Source organism: Tenrec ecaudatus, chromosome 13, assembly GCF_050624435.1.
Source record: "Tenrec ecaudatus isolate mTenEca1 chromosome 13, mTenEca1.hap1, whole genome shotgun sequence".
Classification (NCBI taxonomy): domain Eukaryota; kingdom Metazoa; phylum Chordata; class Mammalia; order Afrosoricida; family Tenrecidae; genus Tenrec; species Tenrec ecaudatus.
The window spans coordinates 128,294,077-128,311,850 of NC_134542.1; the positions used below are offsets into that span (position 1 = coordinate 128,294,077).

The following is a 17,774-nucleotide window of genomic DNA, read 5'->3' on the forward strand; positions in this document are numbered from 1 at the left end:
GGATAGAGAGTTTAGACAACCACAATCCAAATTACAACGAGAAGCACTGTACTGCTGTAGAAGTTCACATAGTAACAAAGGCAATGGACAAAAGCCCTCGAATGACTGATCCAATTGATGTGTACTTGGACATCTGTTAAATTTTCCATTATGCTGTCTTTCCACAGTTATCTATGGCAAAGAGAAGAAAAAGCGTGGGCTCAGGCTTTGGAGGTACAAAGCACCTGAAATTTACTATGTGTGCCCTGAAAAAAAGGATTCCCCTCCTATAGATGTTATTAACTGCTTACTTATGTATCTATGTTACTGTCTATGTATTTTTTCCCTTTTAAAAATGAATTTCATTTAATTATTTTCTTCCCATATCCTCCCACCTCCTTCTCACTAGTCCAACTTCTCCTTAACTAGCAGTCTTCTTTTTTTAGTGCAAAAAAACATTTTTCTTTCCTAACAGTAGTTTCATGAGGAATATATTTGAGGCTTAACTTCCCTCAGCATAATAGCTTCCACAAATTCATCCATGGTTATGTCACAATTTCATCATTATTCTTTAGAGAGACACAGTATTCTGTTATATATCTAGTTATTCATTTCTCCAGCAACAGTTAGGTTTGTTCTTTTTGCTATTGTGCATAGTTCTGAAATAAACATGGTGTGCATGTGTCTGCTAGGGCGTGCTCAGTAATAAACATGTATGTGTATGAGGTGGAAACTTCATAGCAACACCTTTTTACTTATCCTCTTTATCTTTTCTTATAAGGTAATGCCTTCTTGGTTGTACACATGCCGTTTATCATGCCGTGTGAAGGAATGTCTTAACAGCTGTCTTCATTTAGAGCTTACCTGTGACGAAAGATGTGGCTAGGCGCCAGTTTGACTAAGGTAAGCTATAATGGTGACTGTTAGGGTCACTCACTGGGCTGACAGACACTATTCCATCACCTTTCCATTTTGGGATCTGATGAGACCAGCCAATCAGTTGATGGGAAATTTCTTGAAGGTCTACCTTACTTCCATTTCTATAAATGATTGTTCTGGGAAGGTTTCCTCTTTCTCTTAACCCTGCACTCTCCTTCTCACATTCTATCCTAGGATATGAACCTGAAGAAGTCTCTGGTCTGCCACCTGACCTGCAGATTTCAGGTTTGTCAGCCCGAGCATCCATAGTAGCCAGCCCAGGTCTCCACCCTTCCCTATTGGCCCCTATGGCCGCTTAAGTTAACAGAGGTTTTCAGTCTGCTCTATTGACTGGCCCATGGATCTAAAACTTGCCTGTCCCTGAAACTGTGAGCCATTTCCTTCAAGTAAATTTCCCTCTACAATTAAGGGGTACGGGGCTTCAAAATTTTCATCGGAAAATTCCATTATCTTTTAATCCCATTTGTCCACAACCCTTTTGAAGCCTCCTTGCATTTATAGGATCCATACTGTCTCTATTTAGAGATTATGTATGGCTACAGATGTATAGTTACCAGTTTGACTAAGGGTGGTCTGTAATGGCTACTCTTAACCTAGTTTTGCTAGCTGAGAGAACTGAGAGACTAATAACTTTTCGTGTATGTGGGGGTTGGGGTGGGTGGAATACAGAATACTAAGCATTTAAACATTCATGGAGGAGCTACTAGTAAATTGGCAAACTAGGCAGACACATTGACAACAAAGATATGAGATCAAGTGAACCAGGCACTGTTGATCGTGTTGGAATCCTGAGCATCATAGAAAGTGATAGAGAAGTTGACTGAATAATGACGAGGAAGCCAAGTAAAAGCAGTAAGAAAGGAAAAAGATAAGTGAATTGTCTAGCCTGATATAGAACGGCTACCTTAAACTTTTGCAAGCCACAGTCAAGCAAACTTTGCTTGGTCAGGGCCAGCATACCAGCACACACTAATGGTGAAAAACAAGAAAGATAGAGTCCCCTGGTTAGGGCAGTCCCTGCACTGCCTCCTGTTGTTTACCCACCTCCCTGACCCCACAGAGCTACGAATCTAATCTGCCTGAGGTTAGAGCCATGTCCTAGTAGATCGGGTTCTTGGCGCACCACCACCGACCCTGGAAGTTTGTGAGGTCTTTATGATCGATGGGCAGCTGGTTGCCAGCATCTTGAGTGGACAGGAAACCCTTCCATAGACACATGCTCAACAGCCAGCGGTAAAAACGATCCTGCCCTCCGGCCCCCATCACCCGTAAAATCACCGTGACATATCATAAACCAAACTTTCCAAAACCATAGGCAAGGGAAGAATCCTGAGAGCAACTCAAGAAAAACAAGAAGTTACCTATAAGTTACCCATAAGACCAAGATATAATTTCTTAGGAGAAATCACATACTTAAGAAGGTAATTGGGATGATTATATAAAATTTTGAGGGGGTAAAAAAAACAACAAAACAAATGCCATTCAAGAATCATATAACCCAATTAAACTGTCCATCAAATAGGGCAGTTTTCAGGTAAGCAGAAATTTCCAGATAAGCAGACACTGAAGGAATTTATGCAGTCTCGATCAGATTACAAGGCGTACTAAAGGAGCGCTTCTGCCAGAGAAACAACAGTAAATACCTGCCTGAGATTAATATACCTGACAGGAACACCCAGAAGTCGACCCAGATTCATGAGTCACTAAAGTAAATGAACTCCCAAGACTGAAATTAAGGAATCAGGGAGATCAAATGGTAATGAAAACAATTATTCAGCAAACAGAGGGGAAAGTGCAGCTAGTAAAAGAACCCAACAAAACAAAACAAAAAATCCCTTTAACTGTTAACCTTGCAGTTAGAAACCTAATATCCATCAGGGGTCTTCAGAGCAGTTACGAACTTTCAAATGGAGGGGAAGTTAAACAGATTTCAAGACTGTCTTAACCTTAAGCAGAAATCAATAAAAGACAGGGAAAATGGATATTAAAAAATGAATACGTCATCAACATAAGAGGGAAGTCATAAAAGATCTAGTAGTAGCTAAAACAGCAATTAGTGGGAAAAATTAGAAGAAAACCCACAAAATAAACTCAGCAAAGAAAATTATGCAGAGAATGAAACCAGTTAATATCAAACACATACATACACATACACAAGGAATAAATTTATACCAATTATACAGAGCATAAATGGATTAAATGCACCAGTCAAGAGTAGCACAATACATAAAAACATAGTCTGTCAACATGCTGTCTACCAGAGACACACCTTACAGACAAACACAAAAACAAATGAACATTCAAAGGAGGGGAAAAATATATTAACTAAAAAAGAGCAACAGTGGCAACGTTAATTTCTGACAAAACAAGACTTTAAGGCAAAATCCAGCAAAAGAGGGGAAGAAATTCTCAAAAAACCACTGATCAAAGTTTTACAGACATGTAGAATCTGTAGAGACCAACTCTCTCCAGTCAAAGGAGACTTTTGAGGAGTTGTAGAACTAGAAATAAACTCATTAAAGATACAGATGAATTCAACAACAAATCCAACCAACTTGACCTCATCACATATAAAGAACACTCTACCCACAAACAGCGCAATATAAATTCTATTCCAGCTCACATGAATATCCTCCAGAACATGCCATATGGTCTCAACTCCTCAATTCACTGTCATTGAGTCGATTCCAACTCACAGCAACCCTATAGGGAAGGGAACAAGGCCCTTGTGAGTTTGTGAGACTGTAATGCTTTATAAGAGTAGAAAGCCTTGTCTTTCTCCTGAGGAGCAAGTGGTAGTTTTGAACTGCTTAACCTTTCTCTTAGCAGCAAAATGAGTTACTCACTACACCACCAGGGTTCCTTGTACCATAGGTTAGGCTACAGGTATTAGAAAGCATCTTGTGAGATCATAATGCTGTAAAATTAAAATTGAACAATATAAAGATCAAGAAAAAAATCAAATATATGTAAAATCTACGGCATAATTAAAGAAATAAAAAATTACTTGGAACAAATGAGAATAAAAATTTACAAAACGCTTTGGAGGACATAAAAAGCAGTACTCAGAATGAATTAAGAATAATCACAGACATAAAAAAAAAAAATCAACACCTTAAACTAGCGCATCCAAGTATTGGAAAAAAGAGCAGTAAATAAGACAAAAGTCACTAGAAAAATAGAAATAAAATGCATTAGCGTGGAAATAGATGAAACAAAAAGCAGAAAAAATAGAATCAACAAGAAGCTTGTTCTTTGAAAGGTGGCCAAATCAACGAACCACTAGCAAATCTAACAAAGGAAAATAGCAAGAACAACAACAAAAAGTAAATAGCAAGAATAAGAGCTGAAATGGGTGATACCACAATGGAACCCACTGAAATAAAAAGGGATACTAACAGAATACTATGAAAAACTATACACCAACAAAACTGAAAACAAAAAAGATATGGACACATTTCTAAAAACATCTTTCCTACCTAAACTCACATGGACTACAAGAGACTATATGAAAAGACAAATTCTTCATGTTTTTAAAAAATTCCAAACAAAAAGAAATCTTAATTGGAGAGTTCTATCAAACATTCTGAGACGAGCAGAAACCAATTTTCTTCAAAACTTTATCAGTGAAAAGGATGTAAAACTACCTAATTCATTTTATTAAGTGGGCATAAACCTGATGCTAAAAACAGGAAGTCATTATTAAAATACATACATCAAAATCTCTCAAGAAAATAGATTCATCAAAATCCTAGCTAATAGGCAGATAAGCTGGCGGCGGCGGCTGCACAGGGTGGGTGAAGTGGCGGCGGCAGCGGCAATAGTGGGGCTGGCAGTAGCTGCAGTGGTTTGTTGGATAAGTGGAAGATCGATGATAAACCTGTAAAAATTGACAAATGGGATGGATTGGCTGTGAAAAATTCTTTGGATGATTCTGACAAAAAGCTACTTCTGGAAAAGTTCAAGAATGTGGAGAACTTTGGTCTCACTGATGTCACCTCACCATTGCACCATCTCCTGCCTTTTTAAAGCCAGAGTGGCTTTGAGTGCCATATCCTATTTTGTGATGATGGGGATCCTGACCATTGATACCTCGTACAAGGAGAAGAGCATCTTTCTGGTGGCCCACAGGGAAGAACCTACAGGGATGGATCCTGATTTTATCTGTCAACTGTCCGCCAGCCTCACCAGCACACCTTGAAGCTAACCTGCATCAGTGGGAGAACCGAGCAGCAGCGGAAGCCGAGTTCACCAAGTCCATCGCTAAGTTCTTTGACCACAGTGGGACACTGGTTACGGATGCTTATGAGCAAGAAATACCTGGGCTCCCTGACAGTCTCGCCACAGAAAGGAAAATAAAATAGCTAAGTTCTAAAAGAGCCGGCTTTCTACTGGGTCATGCTAATTTAGGAGTGGCAGGGTGAAGAAACAGTTAACTCAAATGGGTAAAGTCAAATAAGAATTGTTTTTAAATCCCATGTTTCCTGAAAGTTTAGTCCAAACTGGATAGAGTTTTCCAGCACAGATGTGAGAAGTTGCAGGTCTGATGTCTAGCTACAGCCTCTTCAGTTTGCTCGTCTGGAAAAGCTTTTCTGCCCGAAGCCACAACCTTCCCCTTCCTCCCTGCAGCACTTCGTATCCTAGAGCTTTGTGCCATGCAACACTGGAAGAACTGCTTTTGGTTTTGCATTAAAATGAACCTTCTAACACCAGCAACAACAAAATCCTAGCTAATAGAATCCAACAATATATCAAAAAAGAATACATCATGATCAGGTGGTATTCATAAGAAGTAGGCAAGGATAATTCAAAATTAGAAAGACGTTTAATCCATGCCATACTTCAAATAGGGGGAAAGAACACCACAAATAATCAAGGGAATATGACTATGTTTAACACTTATTCATGATAGAAATACGTTATAAGAATAGGAAAAATCCACAACTGGATAAAAGTTAACATTAATCTTAAGAGAGAAAAACTTAAAAAAATTACCCCTGTGAATAATAATCAGACAAGGATACCCTTTATCACTAGTCTTGTTTGATACTGTACTGGAATTCTTGGTTAGAGCAATAAAGAAAATAAGTGAAATTAAAGGGATCCAAATTGGCCAAAAAAAAAAAAAAGGGAGTAATTCTCTATTTGCAAATGATAGGATCCTACACAAAGTCACAAAGACTTAGCAAGAAAATCAAAGCAACTAATTCAAAGACTCAACAAAGTAGTAAAAATGTACACGATCAAGATAGAAAAATCAGTTGTATTCCTTTATGGTAACAGAGCTCTGAAAGGGAAATTAAGAAAATCGTACAACAGCTACTCAAAAGATGAAATACTCAGGAAAAAAACATAATCCAGAGAAACAAAGACCCATATAAAGAAAATTACAAAACACTACTACAGGAGAGAGGGGGGAAAAAGAAAAATGAGCTGATCCCAGGAGCCCAAGCAGAAAGCAAGTATTTTGAGAATGATGAGGGCAACGAATGTGTAAGTGTCCTTTCCACAATTGACGTATGTATGGATTGTGATAAAAGTTGTATGAGCCCCAATAAAATGATTAAAAAGAAAAAAAAACCACACTACTAGAAGAAACCAGGAAACCAACACAAACGGAAGGATATATCACACTAATGTACCGGAAGACTTACCATTGTGAAAATGGCAACAATACCCAAATAGACCTGTAAATATAATGCCATCCCAATCCAGATTCCAGCATCAAGCTTCAAAGATATATAAAAAACACTATCACTGACTGTTTGGAATGGAATGGCCCCTCATAAGCAAAGGACTACTAAGAAAAAAAGGTAGGAAGCTCCTGTTTCCCGATCAAAAAGGGTTCTAAACATACACCAATGAATCAGAATTGATAAGCCATGAGCGAATTGTTCTACCTACAGGAAACATCTTAGAAAATGGATAAGAACACATTCCATAGAGAAAAGATGGTCTCTTTAGCAAATGGTACTGGGAAAACTGGATATGCATTTGCAGAAGAATGAAACAGAACCCATATCTCACACTATACATAACAATAGATTCCAGATGGCTCAAAGTTCTAAATGTAAAAGCTAGAACTGTCAATACTATGGAATAAATACACCAACAGCTATTTCTGAAAATACACACACAGCAGAAATCAGATAACTTGGACTTCCTAAAGAGTCAAGTACCTTAAAGAAAAATAATCCAATTTCAAAATGGGTAGAGGACATGAATAGGCACTTCTCTGAAGATATACATTCAGTGGGAAGAAATATTTGCAATCTTTAGCCATTAAAGAGCTGCAAATCAAAACAACAATGAGATATAAGATAGGAACAAATCTTGTATGGAGATATTGTGGAGAGACTGGAACCTTCAAAAACTGCTGGTGGAAACGTACAATGGTGCAGCCGTCGAGCCAAGCAGTATCATCACATCCTCAAAATACCGAGACTAGAAATACTATTTAACTCAGCAAACCTTCTACTTGGTAGATACCCAAGAGAACTAACAGGGCAATAAGAACAGGTAAGTGCACATCCACGCTCATCTCAGTACCTTCCAACAACAAACAGATGGAAACCAACTAAATGCGCAGCAGTGGAAGAACAGATAAAGTTGTTCATACACAATAGGGAATACTATGCAATGGTAAAGAATGATGACGAGTCTGCAAAGCATCACAGCATGAAAGAATGTGGAGGGCATTACACGTCAGTGGATTAGTCTATAACAAAAGGACAAATATTATATAAGTACTCTAAAAAGGCAATGAAAGGTTTTTATATGGCAAGAAACATTTGACGGATGGGAGAAGGGAGTGATGGACTAAACCAGGGGTCAGCAAACTAAAGCTCAAGACCCATAGGCAGCTCTTTCAGTATATACATGCGCCTCTGAAGTAAAATTGAAAAACTTAAAAGGCCTATTATTCAGATAATGGTGATTTCTTTCGTTGGTAAAAATTTTTATTTATGGCTCTCAAATAATTTTTAGATTGTCATGAGGAAAAGGATTGACTCTGCCATCTCGAAAGTTTGCTGACCCTGGGCTAGACGGCAGACAGGGTTAAGTGAAAGGGAAGGCAACATACAATAAATAGATAAGAGGTTGGCAAAAATTACGGAGGCAGGAAAAGACACTTGGACAACAAGTGTGAATGGCAACAGAAATAGATACTGTTAAAAATACAATCCAGAAATGATTAATCTAGGGCTAGATGCTTGGACAGATAGGCAAGTTATGGGAACTTTTTTCATGAAACATTAGAAGTAACACTAATGTTGACAATTTTAAAATGTAAACTTTTTAATCTATTACATTATACTTAGGGTATTCTGAGAAAGTTTTACAATCTAATAATTTACACAAAATACCATTTTAATGAAATCAATAAGCAGTACATTTAATTATGTATAAGATCTAGCCATGCTTTTAAATTAAAAAAGAGCAACAACATTTGTATTTCACTTTGTAGATGCTAAAGTACACGAAGATAACTGCTAAAGACTACGATGACTGATGTTGGTAGTCATTTTAGTGAATTCTGATCAACAGCATGAGACACCAAGAGAGAGGGGTATAATTAATAACGTGACAATATGTAATCCTTTAGAGTATTAAAGGATGTTACTGTGAGGACTAAGGTGCTCCTGACCCAAGCCACGGTATTCTTCATTACATCATAAGCATATGAAAGTTGGACATTGGGTAAGGAAGACCACAGAATAGATGCATTTGAATTGTGGTGATCGAGAAGACTACTCAAAGTAACATGGCCTGCTAAGAAGGAAAACAGCTGTCCTGGAAGAAGTAAGCCCACTGTGCTCCTCAGAGGGAAGAAAGGCAAGACTTTGTCTTGCGTACTCTGGACATAGTGTCCCGAGAGACCAGTCCCTGGAGAAGGGCGCCATGTGGTAAAGGGTAGGGGTGGTGAAAAAGAGGAAGGCCCGCAAGGAGATGGAGAGACACAGTGGCCGCATCAACGGCTCGGGCAGAGGAGCAACTGCGAGCATGGCACGGGACTGCGCAGTTTCGGTCTGTTGTGCATAACGGCTGCTAGGAGCCAGAGCTGACCCAGTGGCACCTAACAGGTAATTCCAAGGGAATATAACTTTGTGATAAAGAAATTATGATTTCACACCAATGTGCATTACAGATGTGCATACCCAGAAGGTGGAAGCAACCAAAATGGCCGATAGCAGAAGGAGTGAATACACAAAATGCGGTTCAACGGACTGTTACTCAAACATATAGAGAAATGAAATTCTGATGTATGTTGCCACATGGATAGATCTTGAAAACATTATGCCGGGTGAAATAAATCAGCCACAAAATGAAAAATACCGTATAACTTCACTTAAATGATGCAAGCAAAATTACGGAAATCTAAGATTATTAGCTGTTACCAGAATGAAAAGCAAAAATCCTGTTAAAGGAGCACTGTTTATGTTAATTAATGGTAGTAGGATCGTTTGGAAATAGATATTAATAATGGCTGCCCAACAAGAAGAAAGTAATCAATGTCACCCAATTAACAGTGTAGTGGGCAGATGATTTGTTGAAAATATTTTATCTACAAAAAAATAGAAAGACTTAAAATGAGAAAGAAAAAATAAAAATATAAAAGGAAATCCTAAGAAGGCATCTAAGTTAGGAGACATATAAAGGTGACTTATGCTTATGACAGAGAATAATAAGCCCTCTTTTGGCCAAGTTTGACACAAGGAAAAACATTACAGAGTATTGTGAAAGTTTAGATATTGATTATATATTCCATTTAAGTAAAAGAATGAGGAAATATAGGCAAAATATATCATTAAGCTCTATTTTGTGCTTTAAAATCCAAATTTATAAACAGAAAATAAGTGATATTTTCACCTCAGTACGATAAGAGCATCTTTTATGATCAAGGTGATCAAAATAGTTAAATATATCAAATTTTATTTCCCTAAAACTTAACTTGCTTTATAAAATAAAGTTATAAAGGGACTGTCTTTTGTTTGTATTCTGCAAAAATAACCTTTATAAATACGTTATAAATTATAACATTAAGCACTACCTTTTAAGGCAATGAACATGAATAAACATTTCATCTTTTTTTTCAGGTACTAAATCCTAACTAATTGCAAAAATACTTAAATTTAGAAGAAATTTTCTATGCAATTATATCAGTAGTACTCACAAATTATTGATTGCTGCCTAATCCATAAAGATATTTTTAAAATGTATAATAATAAATGGAATCCAAAAACAAAAAAACTGGAATCTAACCAAGCAACATCAAATTAGCATTCTTCACTTACCCTTGCATAGTGGAATTCAACTCCATAGAGTTCTAAGGTACGTGCTGTGTTCAAATAATTAAATTCTGCTTCCGCAGGAGATAAGCCTCTATAAAAAGATCATTACACATTAGGTCAGTCAGCTATACGGACACGGACACGAGGTGACAGCAGAAGGGTATCTGAGTCCCACTGGTGGTTTACACTGGCGGATGGCACTGAAATGGGTGGCAGCGGCAGAGGATACTGAAATCGGAAACCCACAAAGTTCTCAGATGAACGCAATATTCTTTTGGTTTTGATACCGTTTTCATTCACGGAAACTATACATCATTCTTGGCTTCACTTGCAAACGATACAAAAAGAAGTGGGAGCTGTACCGTGGTACGTGTTTTTGTATGCAGAGGCCATTACCAAATGAAAGCTACGTTTTCTTAACTCTAAGAGTTAATAGTTCTTCAGTGGTCACCATGGGCAGTCCTTGTTCGAAGTATTTGTATACGTAAAGTCATTTACGCCTTCCAGTAACTCCAGAAGCAGAAACCCTGTTATCCTCAATTCACAGTGAAGAAAAGGAGAGAAAGCAATCTGGCCAATGTTATAAGACAGTAATTAACTTGACCAGGTTCGTTTCAAACCAGGCAGTCTTGCACATGAGTCTCTACTCATACAACCCTGCCGTAGTACTTATATGAATATTTTGAGTTATAGGTTAAGAACAATTATGAGTTAATAAAAGATATTACTTTTATGCAAAGCATCTTTCTTTCCATATGTATTTTCCGGAAAAAAATAGTCATCAGTCTTACAAAAGATGAAAGCTGAATATAGTTCTAAATAAATGCTACTGATTTTAAAACAAATGTCTAAAATTCAATTTATTATTATATAAAGTATCTTTTCTCTTCTCGACTTTTACTACAATCACCTCTTTACAAATAGCCGAAACCAAAGAATTGCTAAGTAGATTAAGCTGTATATTATATTGATAATTAATATTCTAAAGTCCCTCTTTAAGAACTAACAATTTTATATATAATAGCAAATAAACTTCTGTTTATACAGGAGCCCTGTCGGCATAGTGGTTATGTATCAGGCTGCAATATGCAGGGTCTGTAGTTCGAAATCACCAGCTACTCCGAGGAAGAAAGAAAGATCTAAACAGTAACTGTCTAGAAACTCACAAGGGCATTTCTACCCTGTCCTATAAGGTTGCTATGAGTCAGTACAGACTCGATAGCAGTGTGTTTGAATTTTACATACAGCGGAATGGTCCGCAGCAGGAATAGAAAGAAGCCTCACCTATTTTGTGAAATAAGAAGCGATATATATTTAACAACATTGTGAGGACGATGCCGGATTGGGCAGAGTACAGCTCATTTGTGCATATGCATAGCTGTGAGTCAAAACCAACTTGACATTTTAACAACAAACTCAAAACTAGCTGCCATCAAGTCAATGCAGACTCATGGTGATGCCCTGCGGGTTTCGAGGCTTTAACAGTTCACGGGAGTAAAAGGCCCAGTCTTTCTCCCTCGGAGCTGCTGGAGGTTTTGAACTGCTGACCATGCTGATCACGGTCCAACTACCTAACTACTACACCACCTGGGGTCCTCTGACAACAATAGATCACCTTTATTTCTTTATATCCATCGATGCATTTTACATAGTAGCACCTACTCTGTATTAAGGAACTAAAACAATCAAGAAAAAAAGAATTTAAAACACCTCTCTGGAGAGGTCTGAGGGGCTGGCCCCAATTCCAACTACGTGGACAGACCCCCAATCCGCAAAAGAATTCATCTCAGAGGACAGCACTGGAGTTACAGCTCAGGGAGAGGAACATGTCTGATCAGAGTACTTAAAGGAAGAGGAAGAGTGAGTGAAAAACATCCTGGCCCACCAAGCCCTGAGCACGATATTCCCACTCAGAGCAGCAAAAGACACAGAGGACCATATGGCCGACCCCAGTATAAAACTCGAAGTCCCTCACTGACCCATACCCATAGCACTACAGGGAACAACACAGGAGACACAGTGAGGGAACTGCACCGGATCTGACCCCACCACACTGAGGCAAAACACTAAAGGTGTGCAACAGAACAGCAAGGAGAGCAGAGCAAGGAAGTCCCCAGAGAATAACAAAAATAGACTATAGGGCCGGGCATGGCACCCCATGAGACTGGACCAGAAAACACTCCTAAAGATCAACAAACAGACCCTGAACTATTTACAGGTCCTTCTTTTGTGTGTGGCTGGTTTGTTGTTGTTGTTTCTGTTGCTTTGTTCTGCTCTGTCTTGTTTTTGGTGCATATTATTATCTCGGCAGGTCTATCTAGGTAAGATAGGCGGGATAAACAATCTGGAGGAGAAAACAACAGGACTGGTATGGCAGGGGGAGGTGGGGGAGGGGGCGGGCGGCGCTCATGGGGGAGAGAGAGAGAGGTGGGTGAAAGGAAGTGGGTGTTAACAAACTCAGGGACAAGAGAACAAGTGATCCAAAATCAATGGTGGAGGGTGGAGGAGAGCTGGTAGGGCTTGATCAAAAGCAATGTAAACGAGAGGAATTGCTGAAACTCAAATGAAGGCTGAGCATGATAGTGGGACAAAAGTTAAGTAAAAGAAATACAGGAAAGAACTAGGAGGCAAAGGGCATTTATAGAGGTCTAAATACAGGTGTGCACACATGTAAATATATTTATATATGATGATAAGGAAATAGATCTATGTGCATATATTTACAGGTTTAGTATTAAGGTAGCAGATGGACATTGGGCTTCCACTCAAGTACTCCCTCAAAGCAAGAATAATTTGCTCTATTAAACTGGCATTCTATTATGCTCACCTTCCTGACATGATTGCTGAAGACAAAGCGGGTGTGTAAGAAAATGTGGTGAAGAATGCTGATGGAGCCCTGGTAACAAAAGATAGAGCATCTGGGGTCTTAAAGGCCTGAAGGTAAACAAGCGGCCATCTAGCTGAGAAGCAATAAAGCCCACATGGAAGAAGCACACCAGCCTGTGTGATCATGAGGTGTTGATGGGATCAGGTATCAGGCATCAAAGAACAAAAAAACCTTATCATTGTGAATGAGGGAGAGTACAGAGTGGAGACCCAAAGCCCATCTGTAGGCAACTTGACATTCCCTGACAGAAGGATCTTGGGGAGGAGACAAGCCAGTCAGAGTATAGTACAGAAAGTTGAAACATACAACTTTCCTCTAGTTCTTTAATGCTTCCTCCCCGCCACTATCATGATCCCAATTCTACCTTACAAACCCAGCTAGACTAGAAGATGTACACTGCTACAGATCAGCGCTGGAAACACAGGGAATCCAGGACAGATAACTTGTCAGGATCAATGATGAGAGTAGAAATACTAGGACGGTAAGGGGAAGGTGTGGTAGAAAGGGGAAACCAATCGCAAATGATCTACATATAACCCCCTCCCTGGGGAATGGACAACAGAAAACTGGGTGAAGGGAGACATCGGACAGTGTAAGACATGATAAAGTAATAATAATAATTAAATTATTAAGGGAGAGGGAGGGAGGAAGGGTGGGAAAGAGAGGAGCAAAAAATGAGTGGCTATCAAGGGCTCAAGTAGAAAGGAAATGTTTTGAGAATGATGATGGCAACAAATGTGCTTGACACAATGGATGGATGGATGGATTGTAATAAGAATTGTATGAGCCCCCAATAAAATGATAAAAAACAAAAACCTTTCTAGAAAGGATGAAAGCTCATTTACTACAGAAATAGAAAAGTAAATAAATTCTTACGTGTGTTGCTGATGTAATTTTGCAATTTCCTTTTCAAAATCTTCAGGTTGATTAGGAATGAAAGAATAATCTGAGAGGTAGCCTGGCAGATTCTCTGACTGACTGTAATCTCCAAGTTCAGCTATTAAGTAGAAGGAAAATAAATCTCACTTTAATAAACACAGTAATATTATCAATTCCATCTCTATATAGAAGTAAAATATTTGTTTCTAATGTTTCCATCTAAGCAAGTTTGAACAATTCATTTAGCATTTTACTGGCATTGAGACAATTTCAGGGGGAAATTTTTTTCCAGGAAACAAAATAATTATTAATTGGGCATTTCCCTACATTTAATCTACAATATTCCTCTATTAGTATTCTCTCCACAGAATGTACGTTCTTGCGTGGATTGAATGGTTAAGCCAAAGGTTGGTAATTTGAATACATGCATTCTTGAAGCCAGGCCCAGTGTCTACTTCTGAAAGGTATTGTTCTACTCTGCACACATGGGCTTGTCATGAGTAGAAAATCAACTTGCAGTGACTAACAAGTCCACAGAGCTCGTGTGTTAAAGGTAGTGTATTGTCAGTAAAGACCACGTGATCATATGCTATTTGACCTAAAAGGAGGCTAATACTTACACTGAACAGCAAATGAGGCCAAAAGGGCAGCAGTATTATAAGGGCAGGGCAATCTAATAGACCAAACAAAAGACATAACCCAAGGTTAAATACAATAATTTCTAAAGCAGTACAGTATTCAAACTTGAAGTTTCTATAGGACTTATATTTTAATTATGAACTAACAAACCTATGTGATGAAAATAATCTATGCTATATGTAACCTCTTTCTGATGTATAATTTAGATGCAATGAACAGAAATTATTTAAATAATTCAGAAATAATTATATGTTAAAAATGAAAAGTAGCCCACCTTCCAGTAAGAATGTCTTGCTTAATTTGCAAAAAGTATTGGTACCTTAAAAAAAAGAAGAAGAAGGCCATTAACTGAACTTGCAGCATTTCCTTTAAAAAGCTGTACACTTGCACTAACAAATGAAATGGAAATATTTCAATACTAGCTTTTATAACACCTGGACACTTTTAACGATACGAACTCAAATTTTAAAAGGTGTTTGATATATAAAAGTCGGTGCTTTAGTTGTCTTGTTTCCACTACACAACTCAAGCATCTACAGGATGAAATGAGCGGTAAACTATATTAGAGACATGTACTCTTGACGAGGGCTGCACATGGAAAGACCCACTGGGAGCATGGAAACCCGAGTCACGCACATCACCAATGGTGGCAAAGCACTAGAAAGCAATAACAGCGCATCCTGCCTTCTACGAAGATAAAGAGCCAACTTCAGCCATCGTCTTCTGCATTATCATCCAAGAGTTAAATTCTCTACCACTGTTCTATCATGATTAAATTTAGCAATTAGCTGATTTTCTTTAAAAACCAATAATAATAGAAGTAAAGGTGTACTTTCTTTTCAGAAGTTAGCTTTATACCACCTTGCTTGTACAAAGACATACACTAGTACCTGATGTGCTAACTCAAGAAATTGGAAGCGTTGACCAAAAAAATCAAAGGGGTGTGGGGTCCAAACGATTAACATTTGTTTTGCAGCAGGTCGATTAAGAGGCAACATGCACCCCAAATAGCAAGGGTGAGTGTGGCAAGCTCACCCACTGGCTACCACATTCAGCATTAATCCACCAGAGCTCTGACTTATATTTGAGAAAATCTCAGCTTTATTTCGATTTATTTTTGTGCATCTATTAATGATATGTCTTAGACAGCAGGCACGAATGCTGTGCTTAGCACACAAATTATATAAGTGATGTACATGTTTTGATCATAAAGAGAAAACATATTGTATGTGTGCTGGAATTCACTCACACTATTTATTTAGAGAGAATTCTAAAGGCTGCTGAAGTTACTATTGGTTCTGCTATTAGCAAAATGGTTATTTTATCCAGTAATGGGTAAGATAGAAAGCCTAATCGTGGAGGAGATTGGTGGCTATCCAAAGTATTGTATTCCATTAAGGTAGCTTGTATTTGTAGGAAAAATCAGTGTTTCTTAATAAGATGAAACAAAAACCCCACTGGATTATAGTACTGAAACTGTGGCAAAAGTGGATGTAAAGGTAGCTCCATGGGGACCGTGATCAGATTTTCAAACAATGTTGGCTGCATAGCCCACAGGTTACTGGACAGAGTACTCTATATACTCGTGTACATGCTGAGTTTTCCAGCACAATCTTAATGCAGTTTTGGTGGCACAATTAGCTGCCTCGGCTGACAGTTGGGTCGGCTTACAGTCGAGTATATACGGTATTTGGGCTGATAGTGAAGTTGCTGAAAAGATCCCACAACTGAGTAATTACAGAAGGTGATTGTTCATATAAAAAATGTTTAACTGTAATGAAACTTTAATTTATGGAAAAAATTGGCAAGCAAAACATTTATTTTGATGGAAGAAAGGCAGGCAAAAGGATATAAGGCTGAGGTTCTCAACTTGTGGGTCGTGACCCCTTTGGCGCTCAAATGACCCTTTCACAGGAGTTGCCAGAGTCATAACAGCAGCAAAATACAGTGATGAAGTAGCAACAAAAATAATTTTAATGTTGGGGGGTCACCAAAACATGAGGAACTGTATTAAAGGGTGCGGCATTAGGAAGGGTGAGAACCCCTGATAGAATGCATTAAAGAGAAGGTAGACTTCAATGACTACTATTAACATCACTGCTGATGCTGTCCTTAGACCCTGACTAGTATACTATCTAGAAAATCCAAGGCCACTTAAAGGTGTTGATAAAAATACTCTTCCTGAGTCCCAACTATGTGACCCACCCCTCCCTGAGAGAGAGAGAGAGAGAGAGAGAGAGAGAGAGAGAGAGAGAGAGAGAGAGAGAGAGAGGGAGAGAGAGGGAGAGAGACACACACACACAAATGCACTTCACAGGGCAGCACTGAAGCGACAGCTCAGGGAGAGGGTGCTGCTGATCAGGAGCAAATGAAGAGGGAAGGAGAGAAAGTGGAGTATATCCTGGCCCACCAAACTCCGAGAACAATACTCGGAGCTGCCAATGCACAAAGAGGACCATAAGGCCGGCCCAACCACGAGCCATGACGTCTGTCACTGACCCATAGCGATACGGGGGCCAATACTGGGGCGAAACACTAAGAGAGTGCAACAGAACAGCAAGGGGAGCAAAGCAATGAAGTCCCCGAGGAATACAAAAAATAGATTTGGGGGCCAAGGAGTAGCACCCCATCAGACTCAACTGGAAAACACTCATAAAGGTCAACAAACAGACCTGGAACTATTTATAGGCTTTTCTTTTTTTTTGCTGTTTTGTTGTTTGTTATATTTTGCATAATCTCATTTTTTGTGCTCATTATTGTCTCTGCATGTCATCGTAGATAAGATAGGCAGGATAAATGATCTGGAGGAGAAAACAATGGGACCAAAGGGTCTGGAGGGACATGGAAGAGGGGGAGGTGTGGATGCGGGTGGTAGGGGGTAGTAGGAAGGGGCGTGCCAACAAACCCAAGGACAAATGAACAAGCGATCTAAAACGGTGAGGAGGGCATGGGATACTTGGTGGGGCTTGAATAAGGGCAATGTAGTTGAGAGGAATTACCAAAACACGAATGAAGACTGAACATGATAGTGGGACAAGAGCAAAGTAAAAGAAAATAGAGTAAATAACTAGGAGGCAAAGGACATTTATAGAGGTCTAAATACAGGCGTGTACATATGTAAATATATTTATATAATAGGAAAAAAGATCTATGTGTAT

At 38.7% G+C, this 17,774-nt stretch overlaps 1 protein-coding gene and 1 pseudogene across 4 annotated transcripts in view; one reads left to right on the forward strand and one right to left on the reverse strand.

Annotated features, from left to right (window-relative positions):
- Positions 1-17,774, reverse strand: part of PTPN4 (protein tyrosine phosphatase non-receptor type 4) — a 189,920-nt gene that overhangs the window by 99,539 nt on the left and 72,607 nt on the right. For 2 of the 4 annotated variants that reach the window (XM_075530242.1, XM_075530243.1), the window contains exons 6-9: positions 14,891-14,935; positions 14,598-14,650; positions 13,975-14,095; positions 10,215-10,302 (exon numbers count right to left, since the gene is read on the reverse strand). The exons of 1 other annotated variant lie outside the window; for it this stretch is intronic. In XM_075530242.1, coding sequence (XP_075386357.1) covers positions 10,215-10,302; positions 13,975-14,095; positions 14,598-14,650; positions 14,891-14,935 — 307 coding nt within the window. The remainder of the gene's footprint in view (positions 1-10,214; positions 10,303-13,974; positions 14,096-14,597; positions 14,651-14,890; positions 14,936-17,774) is intronic. One more of the 4 variants, XM_075530244.1, reaches the window with a different exon arrangement.
- On the forward strand, positions 856-5,282 carry LOC142424766 (signal peptidase complex subunit 2 pseudogene; annotated as a pseudogene).